The sequence below is a fragment of the Rosa rugosa genome, chromosome 1 (genome assembly GCF_958449725.1).
Source record: "Rosa rugosa chromosome 1, drRosRugo1.1, whole genome shotgun sequence".
In the NCBI taxonomy this organism is placed as follows: domain Eukaryota; kingdom Viridiplantae; phylum Streptophyta; class Magnoliopsida; order Rosales; family Rosaceae; genus Rosa; species Rosa rugosa.
Genome location: NC_084820.1, coordinates 25511601 through 25531297, shown reverse-complemented (window position 1 = coordinate 25531297; position 19697 = coordinate 25511601). Strand labels below are relative to the sequence as shown.

At 37.7% G+C, this 19697-nt stretch overlaps 1 protein-coding gene across 1 annotated transcript; it reads left to right on the top strand.

Annotated features, from left to right (window-relative positions):
• The first annotated feature begins 13184 nt into the window (after positions 1-13184).
• On the top strand, positions 13185-16975 carry LOC133724410 (shikimate kinase 1, chloroplastic-like). The gene is made up of 11 exons (XM_062151130.1): positions 13185-13410; positions 13662-13940; positions 14636-14694; positions 14846-14900; positions 14981-15053; positions 15456-15543; positions 15838-15920; positions 16025-16154; positions 16250-16328; positions 16421-16485; positions 16625-16975. Exons 2-11 carry the CDS (start codon positions 13730-13732, stop codon positions 16682-16684), a joined length of 903 nt encoding a protein of 300 aa, XP_062007114.1. The 5' UTR covers positions 13185-13410; positions 13662-13729; the 3' UTR covers positions 16685-16975.
• The last annotated feature ends 2722 nt before the right edge of the window (positions 16976-19697 follow it).

Below are 19697 nucleotides of genomic sequence, written 5' to 3'. Positions count from 1 at the left end.
ATCCGTGATCTCGACATAAACCTACCACCTTACACAAGGAAATAAGTAATTTTTTATGTTCGTTCTTTTTTATTTCTTTGGAGTTTTGGAGTGACATGATCAAATTTGTGACCCAACAAACTTAGTTATAACATAGATCTTTCACATTTACTCATAGTTTTTGACCAACCGTAATGATGAAGTTCTCTGTCAATATCGAATCCGTTTGGATTATGTGAGTGCAAATACACTATACGATAAACGTACGTTGTATTGTTTAATCGAAGGTCGTCACTAGTTTAAAAAGTTATACTTGGAGTTTGAGATTTCTATTTTAATTAGTTAGCTCTTAAAACAACTTTAAAATAAATTTATGAAAGTTGTAAATGAAACACCATTTTAATTAAGTCGCTAGAGTCACCGATTAGCGTCATCACTCACAGTAAAAGGGAGTCGGTATAGATTTTAGTTTGGTCGCTACTTTCCTAGTTTGATGGAGTAAAATGGACCACGAAGGATCAGAAAGGTTCATGCATTAATTTCCTTGGTGTGTCATGTGTGTATAGAGACTAATTTAGATGCCTAGTATTTAAGACCAAAAAGGTAGGAAGAGGGGGTCCTTGGTCTCTCTCCTCATGCATGGGGACCTTCCTCTATCATTTTCCTTTTTGTTTGATCTCAAATGTGAGTTCATAACTAACAAACTTCAACAGTGGACACCCATCTTCTTATTCTTTCTTGACACCCCACTTCCTTTCTTTTTTGTTTATGGTATGTCTTGAGTCTTGACAACTTACTTATTGTACATCAATACCTCACAGTTGAGAGTGGAGAAATCGTGCATCACAATTCCCAAGCTGCTTAAGCTAGTTGGTTTGTCTTCTCTCTCCTTTTCTTAGAATGGTTGGTTTGGTTCATCAATCATCAACGACATCTTAATCCCAAATTCACGTGACCAGTAGAAAGAAACACGTGAAGTAGTACGCCGTTGGTGCTGCCAAAATGTCATTCCCACATTGCCTTCCGTGGTTAGGAAGCTACGATCGAGAATTCGAGATCGAGATCAAGGCACACATATATGCCATTGGAGTATGCAGAAGATGCAGTTAGCTGTGCATAGTTAATTTAGCTTCCATTCTTGGCGGTGCGTTTCTAGCTAGCTAGTAGATGGTGATGAGTTCAATAATGGAAGATATGATATTTAGGGTTTTGTCATAGTCAAGTTAGTGTTAAGTCGATTAGACAGAGGTGCAATGCATGCAATAGCAGCAATACATATATATGGTGGTTGGCGGGTCTATTCTGTGATTTTTGTCTACTTCTTCTGCACTTTGCCGGAAGAGTATTTGACCAAATTTTCAGACGAAGACATTGCATTATGTACAAAGTTATAATTAGGTAAGATTGACTATTGATTAGTGGTCTATAAAGGTTTAAGTTTTTTTTAATCTCAAACCACACACTGAATCCTAGTTTAGGGGAGCTTTTTTTTAATATTTTTTATTTTTATTTTTTAAGAGACCAAGCAAAGTATAACCAAGTCGATCAATAACAGATCTCGACACAAACCTAACACCTTCCACCATCAAAGTACTTTTTGGATTCTTTTTATTTTTTCCATTTTCTATATCAAAAAACTATTTTTTATTATTATTGAAGAATAACCGAGCAATGAGAATTTTGATCGAGTGCTCTTCACTAAATTGTTGATAAACATCTCAAATTTGATTCTCCGCTTATTGTTAAAATAAAAATTGCTTAGTCCCTTGGCGTGTAAGTGTTGATTGGGTCAATTATTGTACCATTCTCTCCTTTATGCAGATTCGATTTTCACATATTTATCGAGAAGGGAATCAAGTGGCTGGCTACTTAGCTAACTATGGGGTGGATCATGAGGGGCATTATTGGTGGGACTCTTGCCCTCCTTGTACTTCAGCTGCCTTTGTTCACAATCTGAAAAGGTTTACTGAATTTCCGTATTACCTAATTCTAATGTACGTGCTTGATAGATTTCATGAAAAGGTGGGCTTGGGTTATGGTGGTTTAAGCATAGCATGGTTGCTGAGGCACTATATGGTGTTCCATATAAGTGGTTGCTGCATGGTCACATATATATGCATGGTTACTGCATGCTCTTCTTCTATTCATCAGTTTGTAATTATTTTAGCTTAGTGCTCACTTTGAGTACTTTACTTCATCTTGTTTTCAGGGAGATTTTGGTTCTTGCCCCCCTCTCTTTTCTTGTGCTTTCTTTTCTTTTATTAATAAAATAAATAGAGGGACGGGTGATGGATTCCCGGTTGCAAGCGCCTAATCCTCTATTCAAGTTAAAAAAAAAAAAAATCAAATCTGTAACCTATTTTATCTTTGTACCCTTCTTCACTATAATTCTAAAAAGTATCATTATTTCTTTGTGATTATAGTTAATTCGTTTGAGAGCTTTAATAGTATATAGTTATACATTGCATTATGTACGTAAACAAGGTGTGCTACCTTGATACTTTCTCTAGGAAATATATATTAAAGAGTTTCATGAGCTAATTTCAAATGAAACGATGAGAAATTTTATTTAAATTTTGATAATTAATTAAATAAAGCATAAAAGATATCGAAATCAACTTTATCCTATGGTAGTTCTCTCTATTAAAGTCTTTAAGTTCAAATTCTTCTCCCATTTTTTTTTTTTAAAAAGTGCTATTAAAGCTTAGGATTCACAATCTTTGTCTAGAGCTTAATTAACTTAAAAAAATTGGTCTCTTATTATCCAGAATATGGAGAACAAGCTTGGAATCCTTCGTGGACTAAAAGACAACCAAAGAAATATATTATCATTGACAGTTTAGCTTAAGTGAGCGCACTAAAAGTCTAATTCATTGCTAGCCAAGAATTTGCGATAATGAACTAATCATGGCGGCCTAGCGGTACAAATAATGGAGTGGGTAGAGATGGTCGCTATTTTGCTAGCTTGATCGATCGGACTAAAATGGACCACGAAAGCCATTTGTTGTCAAATTTTGCTTGCCACTAATATGCCTCAGAGGGATTCTAGGTCATTGGAATGATCAAGAACCAAGTGACAACTAGAGAGTAGACAAAGGTCTCCGTCTCTCCTTGTGACGCGTGAACCTTCCTCTATCCATCACAAGTCACAACAACCTCAAAAGACACTCGAAAACTACAAGGACTGGTGCTTTTTGCTTGTGGGTCGCCAATCGCCATCAACGTCACCGGCTTCCCCATAAGTTTTAACAAACCTTTTACTGTTGGTAAGTCTATATTTTTGTAATTTAGTTTAACTGACTTTGAGAGTCGGATCTTTTTTTTTTTTTTTTACCAGAATAAAAATCAGAATTTCATGAATGTGTGTTAATATTATATTCTAAAAACATAATGTGGCCTCAAAATTTTTGTCTGATTTAAATAAGTAAAAAAGAATATCACGCTCCTATAATCATTCATTAGACATATTATCAATTACAATATCATCAACTAGACTTTGAGAATCGGATCTTACTTTTGTTTCTAACAAAAATTTCACTTAAAGTTTTAATTTTAGATACTCTTACTTATCTAAATATTCAATTAATTTGAACCAAGTAATACGCTTCAAAAGGTCAAAAAGGCAAGATAAATCAATCAACATTGACTAAGAAAACAAACAAACAAGCTGATAAAACCGTCACGCTTGTGCATTTACCCGGCGTCTGTTTTGATACAGTGGAGCGAGGTTTTCCCTATTGAGAACAAAACTTGAGTAGAGCCACTCTATGACGTGGCAGGTAGCTAGGGCACTCTTGAAATCATATTCATCCACTCCAACCGTCCCTCCTATGGGGCAATACGGAAACACCCCCCACCAATCCCCTCCTAGTGTACCAATTACTTCTCCCGTTTTACTTACGTACCCTCCAAGCCTCATCCTAAATCTAACTCACATGAGTCAGCTTGATAGTCATGTTTAACAACCGGGGGTTGGGTTTTTAAGTTTCAGCCTTAGAAAACGAGCATCAGTACGTAATACTGTAGCTGTTTAATTATTACATGCATGTAATTAGTACCTTAAAAGTTCCTGAAAACTACCCAAACACTAATTTTTGATTAAACTGAATAGAGTTGTTTTCAGTATTACGTGTGTTGTTGGAGTAGCTATAATGGCTAGCCTGGGCATGTCCGTTCATTAAATATAGCTAGGTCATCATATGGATCTCTCAAAGCAAGAACGTACGCGTTCAGTCATAATCGAAAACCTAATATCCAGCCACCCGTCAATAACGGCGTCCGTCGTATATGAAACACGTGATGATGAGGTAGCCAGCCAGCAATTGCCGTTCGCACATTGACTACCGTTACCGTGGTTAAGACTCAAGAGCACAGCTACAACAAAACTACGAGGCTCACATGCACAGATGCACCAGATCCGAAGAAGCAGGCATGTCAGCCAGTTAGCTAGGTTTCTGATCCATTCATAGCTGATGTGTTACAGCTGAAGCATGCATGCATTTCTGGTTAGTCAGTTAGGTCGACGCAACGTGTTCCAGTTTTATGCTTAGGTGTTGCATTTCTACGTAATAGATTTCCGAGAGCTTGCAGGGGCGGAACCAGGATTTGTAGCTTGGGGGGGGTCCAGAATAATGTAGACTTATTACCAAACAAAAAAATTGGTGCAACTTACTAATCAAAGTTAAGTACTCGACAATATATATACACAATAATCTCGTTAAGACAATAAATCATATATATGTAATGTAGAAAAAATTAATGTCGTCTTAACACTTAATGCAAGGTCCATTCTTATACATTTTCTATCTATTTTTCCTTATATGTGATTTAATCTCACTAAACAAGTCCTTTTAAATTTTAATAAATACTTAATGAAAAGTATTTTTTGACAAATACATAAATACATAATTACGAGATTTAGTTAACATTTCTCTCTCATCATCTTGGATTAGTTGTCCGCATGGTGCAGACTATAATCTACGTGAGAAGGCTAGAGGGGGGGGTCCATTTGGCTAAAAGTGTGAGAGTTATACATGATTGTATATAAACCCTTCATTAATTAGCTGATTAGTTTAATTGCTGAGGGGGGTCCGGACCCCTGCGGACCGAATAGTGGTTCCGCCACTGCGAGCTTGGATGACTCACCTTCATGTCTACTGCTATGAGAGTTCTAGATAGCTAGATCCATGACATATTGACATGGAGAAGAAATAATTAAGAGCAAAACGTGGCTAATCATTTCGATTATTATTGCAGATCGATCGATAGTTCATGGGATGGTCTCCTGTTTCCGTGCACCTAGCGGTGCAAATAATATACGTCCAAAATTCTTATCTATTATTTGCATGATTAAGGATAAGTTTTATTTTCGGAGTGCTAAAAAATTTCGGTACGATCCGATTTAGAATCTTTCTCAATTTTCTTTGAATCAAATTATCGACAAAATATATTCTAAAAAAAAAATTATCGACAAAATAGTTATTGAAAACTACATAGTTTAGAAATTTCATTAATATGCTGCTTCAACCATGTCACAGCATTAGTGAGGCACAGCATTAGTGAGGCACTTAAAGAGTCATTTTCTCACCCCTTATATATAAGAAATTAAGGGTGTGTTTGGATGAAGAATTTCCAATTTCCACAGATATTCTTAAATGACAAGAATTATGATTCTAGGAATTAAACTCTAGTAATTGAGAATTCCGTTGTTTGGATATCATCATATAGAATTTCAAAAATGACAAGAATCCAAAGTATGGCAATTGTTACTTATGGCTCAATAAAATGAGAGCAGAGCAAAGCATTCATCAAAAGAGCGAAGAAAACAAGAAAAACAATGAGCGCAATGACATGTATAACCAATTCACAATGGCATCAACAGTAAGCATAAATCATTCAGAACCTGTACTACCATATTAGCAAATTTCAGGCCTTTGTTCATGTAAAAAGTAAACTAGTGAAGCAATTTCGACATAATCTATTTACAAATTTTGCTTCCATGCCTCTTTGTAGCAACCAAATCATCATCATCATCACTCATGAACCAAAGCAGCAGCTACAGAAACAACAAGAAAAGATATAGAGTAAATAAGAAGATGTCATTTTTTTTTTTAACACCAAATTCATATTCAACAAAAAGCCATTCTTTTTTTTAGCTACCTCAGAAGTACAGTTGAAGCCATAGTGCTTCAAGAACCTTGTTCATTCAGAGAACTAAAATTAGAATACATAGAACCATTTTTTATTAAATATAACGACAATTCATTTCCCCAATACAAGTCACCCAATCCAGTTCTCCTTCACCAAATTATAATCAAGCTGTCCAATGGAGGTGAAACAAGGATGACACCGTCTCCTCTAACAATCAGATTTGGAAGGAGCGACAAGAGAGGGTAGAATGATGAAGGCGAGACAAGAGTGAGGGACTGGACGAGCGGCGAGACAGGCGGAGGAGGAGGAGACAAGGGAAGCTATGGTGGAGATGGAGAGGCAAATGGTGTGTCGTGGTGGAGAGTAGGCTCAAGAACCTGTTGCTGGCACCTCCCATTTTTATTAGGATTTGGGATTTGGGTTTTGGTTCTGGTTGCAGAGTCGATAAACAATGATTTGGTAGAAAAACAAGGTACATACAGTGAATCAGCTTGGAAGGAATTGACAAATAACGTCTAATTTTGAGGGAATTGAAACCGGAAATCTTGACCTCCAATTCCCTCAAATTTTCTTCTGCGTCATTTACAGATTCTGTGGAATAGGATACCAAACGGGGAAATTGGAGAGATGGAATTGTGAAATCCTGAATTTTAATTAAATTCCAGCGTATTTTCTCACATCCAAACACACTGTAAAGTAATTTTATTACTTTAAACGCGAAGTAGAGCATAAGGTTAAACTAATTTTGTCCTTTTTGAAATTTTCTTAAATTTTGATTAAAAGCTCATCCTAGTGGTTCTTGGAGATGATCATAAAACGAAAATTTAGATTCACGCGTTAACAACTAATCAACCCGACTATCGTGAGTCGAGTTGAAACCCTAAGCCTAGGGTGACGTGCAAAGCAGCGGTCGTCAGATCCGACCGCATCCAGCACCGGCCACGGCTTGGTGAGACTATACCGGTTCTCAGTTTGTGGAGGAAAGCCATGTGCGGGCGTGACAAGACTGGTCGTGTTGGTGGATTCGGGGCTGAGAGGCTTCGATTGGATTCTTGCTCCGATCTGGGCTTTTGGGTTGTATTCTGGAATACAGTGACTTGAGTGGCCGGCCGGCTGAGCAAGGGAGCGATCTGCTGCAGGCTTTGGCGGATTGTTTCGGGTGCGTCAGGTTCGATCGGTGGTGGTTGGCTGTCGAGGAGGCGGAGTGGTCGGCCAAGAAGGCGGCGGGTGCAATGAACTCGATCCAATGCTGTGGTCCAAAGGCTTGCCGCCGGAGGACAGGGCGGCAATGAAGGCAAAGAAGCAACGGTGCAGGGAGGCTCCTCCTCTGTTGGCTTGGATTTGGGCCTGGGCTCAACCTTGGGCTGATAGGGCAGGGGAGCTTTCCTGTGTGAAGTTGGATAAAGTTCTATGAGTCTTCTATGACGTTTCTAGTGTCTTGCTTGTACCACAATTGCGTGATTGGCAAGTGGGGGCTAATTGTATGATTTCTTTTCTGTAGGAGGCGAGGTTTGTTCATTCTTGTTTAGGCTCGCTTAAATGTGAGCGTCTTAGTGATCTTTAAATGTTTGCTTTAGCTTAGGTATGTGACTCTGGATTTTCTTGCCGGATTTCTTATGTAAGTTTTGGTAGACTTTAGCTATTTTGTTGTTGATCTAATAAATTCAACTTCTATTTAAAAAAAAAAAAAAATACTACCCAACCCGACTTTCTACTAGGACATACCCGGAAATGGGAAGGGCACACTGCACAAGCTCGATTAATTATTTAATGGATTCCAGATATTTGGTGTATAAGTTCAAAATGAGGTGCCTGCATGCCACAAAATTGGTGCATGTATCTTTTGCTCAATGAAACAACAAACTAGAAAAGTTCAAAAGTACTGTCATAAAAAAAAAGTTCAAAAGTACGACCTCAATAAGTATAACTCGTCTTATATAGTTCAAGGGTGTCCATAATTGAAATTATAATCGCATACATGGAACACATGAGGCATGCCATTCTCATGAAACAGTAGTATATGGTGGTACTAATAGAAATAAAAGAATCTAATGGATTAGTTGAAAAGGACTGCATATATAACTAACTCAAGCGATAGTACTTCGTTCTTCAAATTAATCCCCTAATTTTTTTTTTGTTAATAATCCCCTTCTAAGATAAAGAAGAAGGAAGCCAGAAATAAAAAAATATTTCATTCCAAGTTGTAAAGGATCTATCAGCTTTGCACAAAAGTCTTAGGTCTTAATAAAGCATCCAGCATTGCCAAGTTATATAGTGGGTCCTAATAAAACGGAAAATTCCAAACTGTAATCCTCAACACTTTTTAAAGGAAAATTATTCTAATACATTAGTTATTTTTACGTTTATTCACAAAAGAGCACCTAAAATGTAAAAACAATACAGCAGTAGAAAACCGGTACTCTTGTCCTCATATCTTCATGAGTTTACCTCTCAATCATTCATTTCATTGTACGTAAGTATGTGCATCACTTACATTCTCATTTCTTTTCGGACAATTAAGACTCGAACAAAATCAAAATCTAATCCATTAATCGATCGCCTTTTTTTCATTTCAATGAAATTATGAATGCATATGTCAAATCCGAGTGACGAGTCTTCTGTTTTGGTACTACACGAACATGAACGATCGATCCTAATCCAAATGAAGGTATACGTCTAAAATTTTCGTGCTCCACAGAAATGAATTAATCCTTAACCTATAAAATGTACAAAAACGTACATATTAATTAGATAGAAGTCAATGTGAATGTGAATAGGATCCAGCTTAATCAATAATGGAATGTATCTATAGTGAATACGAGGAAATTGGAGGCCTGCCATCGATCGAATGTGAAAAGAATCTAGTAACCAGAACGATTACTGGAGTTCTGCCATCGATGGTTGTTCTTTTTTTTTTGGTCAACGCTAGGATAAAAGATTCTTGTGTCTGACACTCTGTGAAATAATTAATCGACAAAATTTCCTGATTAAGTTGATGTCGTCATGTTGTCTAGTGTATATTGTTTTTTTTTTTTTTTAGCTTTTTATTCAAGTCTAGTGTTTATTGTTTTTTTTTATATTTACTAGGTTAATAATAATATTAGAAGTGTTGAACTCGTCGTCATGTGACATAAAATTTCTGTAATTAATGAAGTAAATGATTGATAATTCAAATATTACAAGCCACTAGTAAAGAATACTATAAAATTTATACTGCAAAAAAAAAAAAAGAGTATAGTTTAGTTTATAGCTTTTAGTAATCCACCTGAAAAGAAAAAAGATCGAAGGTCATCTCTTGAGTTAAAAACAATGATACCACAAACTATGTTAAATTAGGCCTTGAATATTTGAATATGACAAGAACATTACACAATTATTAATCATGTTATTGTGTGTATGATACAAAGTACAAATAAGCTCAATCTAATATGTACCTGTTTGACACCCTTTTTTTTTTTTAGGGAAAGATAGAAAATACATTCAATCAATCGAAAGCAAACATTGGGGGGACATAGACCGAAACACCAAGAAATCGCGGTTACAAATACCATCAGGTCAATGAGCCCAAACTCTAACCACAATACACCTCCTACCAAGGCTATTTCGAACAGATGATCCCGAATGTCCCAGTAGTACCTCGTAGTCGACAGCCAAATGACTGCGTCCTCTTCAACATCGTGTCTAAAAAGTACCAGACCACGTGTAAAGGATCGCTTGTCAACATATCGACCACCACAATAAACCAAATTTGAACCAAATCGTCCTCGGGAATGACACCATTTACATGGCATAGCACCTAGACCTAATCCTAGCTCAAAAGAGTAGGAACACAACCCTAACTCAAAGGAGCAGGGACTTATTAACCCTAACCAAAAACCTAACTGAAAAAGCAAAACCCTAACAAAAACCAAAAGGAAAACATTGCAACCCACAATCTGCCGCCAAGCTACAGTCACCGGACCATAAATAACGGTCGTCGTCGCTAGATTGGTGCTGGGGTTATTGCTCCACCCCGCTGCATATCTGATCTGTGGTGGGCCCCAAAAGTCAAAACCCAGCCACCGTAGCCATCCTCCCAGCCAATAGAATAAAGCGGCCTGAAAAAACTTCCTCCGAGAGCCCACATGCTCCGTCGCCTCCTGTCGACCCCTAACACAACAAACCATACCCAACAGTGATGCAAACCAACTCCGCCTTCCCACCCAGAGCCTACCGCTCCTATTCCGGACAAAGGTCTGCACAACTCGACCCGGTCGCAGCCGCACCTCACCTTTGACCAGACTGGAACCACCATTAGATAAGCCGCCGACATTAATCAAGGCAGAGGAAAGTCGCCTGCAATGATTCCACCTCCACCTCCCCGAAGACACCAAATACCCGTCCGACAACAGCCACCATGCACCGGCGAGACCAGAGGCCCACGCCAGAGCCGGGGCGCAGCTGGAAGAGATCGCGGAACCAACACCGAGAAAACCCAAAGTTTCAGAGGAAAAACCTAGTACCTCCGATAATCCCGGTTCAAAACCTAGATAGAAATCAATTTCTGGGGTATCCCCTGTTTGACACCCTTTAAAATAACTAATTTGCAAAGACAGTACCACTTGTCAATTAAGTTATTCCAATAGAACCTAATCCATAGAAAAAAAAATGTCTAACACTTGGCTAGAGTTTTAATAAGTTTATTGAAATTGGCTCTATATCACTGAGTTAATATCATTCATACATATCGAATTGGTGTGAAATCTCATTAAGCGACAGCTTTTCCTTTTCCCCTTCCTCTTTACCTCTAGATCAAGCACCTCTATGATCTCGACTACAATATCGACTATTGGATGTATATACGGTTCAATTTTTCAATATCTTCTCAAGCATTGGTATATCAAATTAGGGTTGGATTCGGTCCAACGTGGTTTGAATTTGGGCCAAAATAAAAAATCGTATTGAACTTGAGTTTTTGTTCAGTTCTGATGGGTCAGTTTTCTCACAGTTAGACACAACAACCATAGCGAATCAAAATCAAACTTGAATCTCAGTTCGGGTCAAGTCAATTAGAGTTCATTTGTTTAAGAACAAAGAGAAAGAAAAAAAAAGAGTTGGATAATCATTTCTTCCAAAAACGTCATAGGAAGAGAAAAGGAAAAAAAGCTTTTGCTTATTTCCTAAGTCTCTTGACCTAGCGCTCTCTGTTAGGGTTTGGAGAGCGGCGGCTCTCATGTTTCCATTGCGCTCTATACCTGCTCCATTCTTGGAGATTTTTTTTTTTTTTTTTTTTTTTTTTTTTTCAGGCTTTGGCCTCTATTTGTTTATCCTTGTTGTGGTCGAAGGCAAGGGGATAGTTTTGGGTGGGAACTGTGAATGGTGGCTGCAGTTATCTGATGAAGGTCGCGAATCGCAGTGGCTATGGGGGACTATGGGATCCGGGTGATACTGCTTTTTATCCCGGTGATCTAGGTGGCTTGGGCTCCGATGAAGGCAACGGTGCTTTGTGCAGGTGGTGGGAGATCAGGTTCGATCATTACTTAGCTGGGTTGCTCATTGCTGGGGTTGTTTCGGCAGGTCTAGTGGTTGGGTTTCGTTGGCAGACTGGGGCAGGGGTTCACGCCGGTAGTGGAGGATCGCATATCGGGTTTGGAACCAGAGCAGGAGGATTTGGATTTGGGATCCGGGCGGGCTGTGGCTTTGGATTTCGACCTGCTCTCGACTTTGAGCTTGGATTTTGGCCCACTTTCATTGTTGGGCTAGGGTTCTAGACCACTATGATTGTTGGGCTAGGGTTCTAGACCACTATGATTGTTGGGTTGCTTTTCAATTTTTGGTTTGGCTTGGGGCCTCTATTCGTTACTGGTATTGGATTTAGGACCCCGGGTTATGGTATCTGTTTGTGAAAGATCGTCTGCCAATATGACCATGTTCTGACACCCTTGGCCGGCTTCGATCTTTAGGTGGGAGAGTGCCATCATTCCGGTGCCAAATTGGTTTTTGTCAATGTGTGCGTTGGAGTTGCATGGATAGCCAAACCACCGACTACTCAAATCACTACACGGCTGCAATCCATAGTGTAAAATCAGCGCTACGTTTCGACGTTGCTGCTCTTGCTTTATTAATTCTTTGTATTTCAGATGCAATTTTCGCATCGTTTCCTTTCGCATTGTTTATTTCTTTTATTGATGCTTTTTGGAATCGTTTTGTTGTAATCTTTCAATTTCAATAAAGGGTTGACCTCATTTTACTAAAAAAAAGAAGAAGGAAAAAATAGAAAAGAATGGAAAAAAGAAAGACAAAGATCAAAGGGAGAAGGAAAGAAAAAATGAGTACCAAAAAAAATATAAACTTATAAAAAATAAAAAGAAAGAAATAATAAAAACAATAGGTAAAGAATAAAAGGAACAATTTTTGGTTTGATTAGGTTCGGTTCCAAAGAGGCAAAGACACAGAAATCGAAACCGAACCAGAATTATTTTGTTCAATTTTGTTTAATCCCTTCGGTTTGGTTTTCCACTTTTTTTTTTAAGATTTCTTTTATACGAATCTAATTCTACATCAAACATAGACTGACTCCATATAATCGTAGAAACTCAAGATTATGTTAAGTTAGTTTACCAATAGTCAAATACAGAACCTCTGTCTACCACTTTGTCGTAGTGATCTATTGAATTTATCTATATATTAATATACCGTAAAAAATTTATAAGAAGAAATTCAAAACACCGACATACATTTACACCAACATGGATAGACGGAAGAATTTTCAGAAAATCATACCAAAAAGTGAAAAACAGCCAGATTTTGCACCAACCCCCTAGAAAAAAAAAGCGTGTATTTACCCACCTAACCCCAGTATATCCTTATGCCACCAACCCTAAAACCCCACTGATTCCCCCAAAAGGGGTTGGTAGACACCGTGAGCTGTTGCTATCGGCGAGTCACAGCTGCTTCACACTCTTATCCACAATCCCCCGCCACGTCACGTCACGCCACGCCACGCCACGCCACGTCACCTCAATACTCTCAGTCTCTCATATATACCCTAAATCCCAACAATACCAGTATATCCCAAATACTCTTTAAAATATAGAGAGAGATAAGACCTAGCCCCCCAATAGAGGCACAGACCAACCGTGCCCCCCACTGGTCACTTTATCAAGCGACTCGGAAACACACTAATACGCTCAGCGACGCCTTAAATATTTGTTTTGCGCGGAGAGGAAACAAAAACGAGAGACTTCAAATACCAAAAACAACGGCCTCAAATCCTGCGTAGATTCCGCTTCTGTTTTCCAGGTACAAATTCCAATCTGGGTTTTGGGTTTTGATTTCAGTTCTGTTCTGTCACAATGGAAAAAAGATTTGGTCTTTGATGCTACCTTACATTGTTTTTTTTTTTTTTTTTTTTTTTTTTTTCTGAATGAAGTGTTTTGGCAATCTGGGATATGATTGATTATGTGTGACGATGAAAAAGATTGAATCTTTCATGTGAGTTGAGAACAGGTTTTGTTGAATCTAATTCGGAATTTGGTGGCTCATTTCTGCAGTGAAATCATTAGTGTATATATAAATCAGGTTTGGTTGTTGAGATTTGGCTGGTGGGATTTTCTACTCTATGGAGGCCAGAGCTGTGGTGAAGGGGTTTCAGTTTTGTACATGGATTGATTCAGAGAAGGTGAAGAGGAGACCCCCGAGTGGCTCGGCGCGGTTCTCGAGGAGATTGAAGGAGGAGCAAAGCAAACGTCATGTGCTTGTTGCAGCAGCTCACCTACCGAAATCGAATCGGCATCGACATGTTGCTGTGGATTACAACCACTGGAATCCAGGTAGCTAGAAGCATTTGATCCTCTTTGTTATTGTCTATGTTTTTTTTTTGAACTGTGGAGAATTCTTGATTTATAATGTTTGTTTAGAGAGATCTCGGATTAATTTCGAGCATTAAAACTAAAAAAGGATTACAGAAAGAAGACAAATTTGCATTAGCTTTAACGCATTAATTCTTAACCCGGAAGTTGAGACATGAGCTTTCGTAATCAACAACCTAACTCACGGTAGGTGACCCCCTTGTAGTTGTTGAGAAAGCTTCAATCTTAGCCATTGCTGCAGTACTTGCATTAAGATTGAATGAAAATAAGAGGGAAGACAAAAAAAATCAAACTTTTAGAAAGAGAGATATAATTGTTTTCTGATAGAAAAAAGTTTGTCGTCATCATCTAATAATTTGGGTTGAATGGACTTTCTTTGTTTGAGTCTCAATGATGTCACTGGGCCTAGTAGAATTGATTGTCCTTGGATTGAAGTTATGATCTTAATGACTTGGGCTTGAGGATGAATTTTTATGATGTTTTATTGCAAAAATTTGATTTATGCTCATTCTGATGGGTTATCCTGGCAAAAAAAATTATTCACCATCTCTCACTCCCTTCCTCCTCTCATGTATATCTGCCTGCATGTTAAATTCATTTTCTTTTCAGTTTGAGGACTAATTTTTTTTTTTTCGTTTCAAATATTACTTGTGTAGCTTCACCAGTGGAATCTGGAAACTTTCATGCTCATTTTGATGAATCTTATGTTCTGAAGGTAAGATATGCCTATTTTGATATTAATAATCGCTGTGCATATCTCCTGCGAAGTAAATCTGTATATTTTGGTCTGAAGATAATAAGCATCCACATGCATAACTTGAACAGTTTTGGGTATATATCTTACTGAAAGTTTATAAATCTTGCAGACTAAGTCCCAAGAGATTGAGCCATACTTAAAGGGACGCTGTATATATCTTGTTGGTAAGTCCGTTTGTAAGCCCTCTATCTTCAGTTAATAAAGTTATGACCCCGTACCTGATGAAACTATTTCTGAGTTGCAGGTATGATGGGCTCTGGGAAAACAACTGTTGGCAAGATTTTGGCACAGGCACTTAATTATTCATTTATTGATAGGTTTGTACTCGTTCTACTTTCAAGTTTGTATTTCATACAAAAATGTGCACACTCCATCTGATTTCCAGGGAAAAAAAAGGATTGAGAGGACAGAAAAAGATTTTCTGTTATGGCGTATTCTTTCCAAGTCTATTTGAAGCCTTAATGGGAGCAATAAATTTTCAACTGTTATAGATGAATGCTAGAAGTTAACTAAATGAAAACTGTAGATCATGGCATTGGAAATACTTGTGACCCAATGAGTTTGATTCATTAGGAACATAGCATCACTATACTGGAATTGTCAGAAAGCTGAACTATGCCTTGCATGATTGTCTGGTCTATATTGATGATCTACTTGCTAGGTATATCACATTTTACTGAGTAGTATTTTGCATTTTGGCATTCTTGTCGGTGCTACAGTGATGCATTCGTGGAGCATGAGGCAGGTGGAAAAACTGTAGCTGAAATTTTCAAGCTCTATGGAGAGGGTTTCTTTAGAGACAAGGAGGTTAGTTGGGGAATCATTATTGTTTATTCATTTTCTGCAGATTTTCATGTTATGATACATTGAGAGAGAAACTTTTAAGTATCAGTTAGAATTCATACTGTTCCGGAGTTCTATGTGTATCATAAAACCAAGTGCAAGTAATTGTCAAAATTGGTATCCTATTTCATGTGGCCGCCCTCATGGTGTGAAGGGGAATTGCACCATAAATTCAGTGTGTCATCACTTATCATGCAATTATAATTCAGTGATTCTTTCCCTCTTCTATTACTGATACAGTACATGGTTTATTTTCAGACTGAGGCCCTACGAAAGCTGTCTATGATGCAACGTTATGTTGTGTCTACTGGTGGAGGTGCAGTAGTTCGGCCGGTCAACTGGTATGGTATTATACATACATGTGGTATTAAGTTTTCTGTGTTTTGACTTCTCTGTGTAAAGTACCAGTGGTGTGGTGTTAACAAACTTCTATTTCATGCTTCAGGAAATGTATGCAGAAGGGGATTAGTGTATGGTTGGATGTACCCTTGGAAGCCTTGGCCCAGAGAATTGCAGATGTGGGAACTGGTTCTCGTCCTCTTTTGCATCAGGGGCCAGGAGATGCATACAGCAAAGTATGTCATATATGTTAAGTTCTCACAAAATAGCCTTCAATTGTATAAATGAAAAAAGTACCAACTAAAATTGTTATGCTTCTCTTTCCATGCAGACCTTTATGCGTCTATCTAGTCTTTTCGAAGAGAGAGGTAATGCATATGCCAATGCCAATGCTCGGGTTTCCTTGGAAAGTAAGTGCGGTTTGTGGCCCTTTCTTTTTATCACATAAAACAGAAAAGAGATCAAGTTTAGATCTTCATGGTTTGTATTATCTGTTGTGCAGATATTGCAGCAAAAATGGGTTATAGGGATGTATCCAATCTCTCGCCTACTGCTATTGCTCTTGAGGTTTCCCCTCTCTCTTGCACTCAATTTTAGATTCCTAGCTGACAAATGTAACTGAAGGGATAAGAAAAGAAAGCTGAAACTACTTTAAATTTGTCTGTAGTATATTCTTATTGATTAGTTTTGCTGTATGGTTTAACAGGCACTTCAACAAATTGAATGCTTTCTGGAGGAAGAGAGAGGCCGTGCCCGTGTATTCTAAGTTGTCAAACTTCCATGCTGCATACTTGTGGTATTCTCGATTAATTATTTTTCCTTTTATCTTCTCTGTAAAATGTTCCATGTTTCTATTTTTAGTAGCGAAACATGGCACAGTATATGTGTCTATTTGTGTTAATGAGGTTGTGCACACAAAAATGGCAGAAATGAACTATTAAGATTTCTTTTTGATCAAAGAACTATGAACACATTGTAACGTTGATTAAGTTGTAGCTGTATATATTGTATCATTGTTGGTTCAAATGGGATAATAAGCCCAGTATTATACTGCTCACAGTTCAAATTTCCTTTTGTTTGGTTGTGATACGATATTGGGAATTTCGCTTGACAGTTGTCTGTTGAGGGAAGGATTAAGATAATACTAGTGCGATTACTACTAGTTCAAAGATACATTTAAAAGTGTGCATTGCATAATAATTGCTAAAAGCAACTTAAAGATGTAGTACTTTGGGGTTTAGACCACGCTGTTGTGGCGCTTCACTCCACTGATCTTCTGATTTTACCTAACCTCTTCATTCTCATACTTATGTTTGTAACTGTTGAAAAAAAAAAAAACATCCAAAAATTGAAAGATGTTGATCAAGTATATAGGTTATTTACTGGCTTAACATACGTGTTGAAACTCGAACATGTTCATGAGAAAGGAGGATCTAGGAAATGAAATGACTCTGAAACTACTCTGAGGATGAGAGAATGAAATGTAGGAGGGGGAGGTTGGTATTGGTATCGGTTCCGAGTATGGTCAGTATTTGTGGTATGGGAGCCATTGATGGCAACTCTTATGGTGTGGGTGCCTTTTCTTTTTCTTTCTTTTGGTGTGGTCGTGTTCACGTTCTTAACTAATCTTCATCTACAAACAAAACCTCATCGAGTCAAGTCAAACACTAAACTCCATCTATGACCCATGACCTCGATTTTGAGGTCGACCAAAGAAGAAACATGAAAGAAGAGACCCGACTCTTCCAGTCTTAAAAGGGCATGAAAAGAAGAATGCTTTCCAGTTGTACAAACTGGTCATGTAATGGATGTAATGGATACTTATCCTAACAACCATAATGCCTCAAGTTCAACCAACCAACGCAATCATTCACAAACCAAGTTACGCCACATGTCAAAAAACTGCTGCAGAGCCTGCAAATGTCACTGCGACAGAGTCGAGGCTCTCTGATGGACTCCTGCGGCCAAATTTTTCACAGCAGGTATGGCTAGTCTCCTCTAGAAACGTCTGCAGCTCGCATATGAATAGCGAATACAAGGTGGTTACTTTGCCGTGAACCCCTCCTAGAGACGAGCTACCACTCCTGAGACTTCCCTTCCAAAGTTGAAAGAAATATCCTGGACTGAAAGGCTTTGTTGTTGTCATCCGGTATTACTGCATACACAATGTCCGACTGACTTCGTTTGTTCAACTACAAAATTTGAGTACCTGACTAATTCTTCAAAATTATGCAGGAATGTAAAAGTATTATTAGAACTGAGATTGTATAGATTTCAAATGCAACATTGGATTTGGATTTCAATATTTTGGCATGTAGGAAATGTGGTTCCATGATGGTAACTAAAGATCAAATAAAAACAACAGACATACGAAGACAAATGAAACAAAATCAATTTTGGATGTTTTAACGAGACCAACGATTAAAATATCGAAAGTCACGGAAATGTGGTTCCATGATGGTAACTAAAGATCAAATAAAAACAACAGACATATGAAGACAAATGAAACAAAATCAATTTTGGATGTTTTAACGAGACCAATGATTAAAATATCGAAAGTCACGGAAATATCGATAGTTGGGAAAAAAGATTTTTTTTTTTTTTTTTTTATCAGATAAACAACTCAAATGCTACAACTAGTATTTCGTGAGTTGAACTCACAACCTCCCACTTTCAAAGGGGAAAAAGAAAATTAGATGGAAATATTGAGAAAATATCGAATATCGATGGAAATTTTACCGAGATTTTGGATAAAAGTTGTATAATCAACAAAAAATAGACTAAAAATAAAATATCGGAAAGATGCGAAAATTAATATTGGTGCTTGTAAAAAACGGAAATTTTGAGGAAATATCGAAGATATCGAGGATATTTTAGTCCTTGAACTAGACTTGTTCAGGTGAAACCCTAAATTTGTTTTATTTTCTTACATGAAGATTTATTTATTCCATTACAGCTATGTACAAATTAAAATTCTTTGCATGGGCAGCACCACAATCATTACGAAAGATTCAACCCTGATTATTTCCGTTCACTACACGCATTCGAGGACATTTGAGACTCAAATGTGCTTTCAGCAGCTTTCCAATTTTTCTGTAGTCCTCTTAATGGATTACAGCTTGCAACTTAAATTTAAGTACCCTATGTAGTTCCCTTGCTGAAGTAGCATTCTGGTGACATACCTGTGAGAAGGAACAAAGCCGAGAAAAGAAGAGAGTTAGGGGAGGTTGTCAAAGTCCAATGCTGGAAATTGGGAAAGATGGTGAGATCATACACCAGAAATGTTAAGATTAGTTCTGCTTATAAGAGTTACAGAAGTAAAGGTGGCATAGATTGTGTTGCAATTCACTTATTTCTAACTCATAAAATCTAGCATGAACAAGTTCCTAAAGCACCACTTAGAATAATCTTCACTATATCATTGAACTAGAAATCGAATGACAAGCAAACGAACATACACACAAACATTAGCAGATAGACTAGCATATTTATGGAATAGTAGGAATGCACATTTGATCCTAAACCCTAAACAGAGTTGCCTTATTCAAAGTTCTAAAGAAAGCATGAAATATAGGAGGGGAAAAGGTACATGGGAAAAGAGGATTTAGGAAATAAAATGGCTCTGAAACTACATTCTGACTTCTGAGGATGAGAGGATGAAATATAGGAGGGGAAAAGGTAGCTAATATAGTTGCTGAGTTGGGTCAGTATTTAATGGCACACATCTTATGGTGTGGGTATTTTTATTTTTTTTTGTGGGAGGGGGGTGTTCACACTCT

What these genes read in the sequence shown, in the direction of transcription:
- LOC133724410 (XM_062151130.1), top strand. Translation starts at nt 13,730, where the DNA reads ATGGAGGCCAGAGCTGTGGTGAAGGGGTTTCAGTTTTGTACATGGATT. An exon ending in GTTTCTTTAGAGACAAGGAG is followed by an intron (nt 15,544 to 15,837) that starts GTTAGTTGGGGA and finishes GTTTATTTTCAG; the next exon opens with ACTGAGGCCCTACGAAAGCT. An exon ending in CAGGAGATGCATACAGCAAA is followed by an intron (nt 16,155 to 16,249) that starts GTATGTCATATA and finishes CTTTCCATGCAG; the next exon opens with ACCTTTATGCGTCTATCTAG.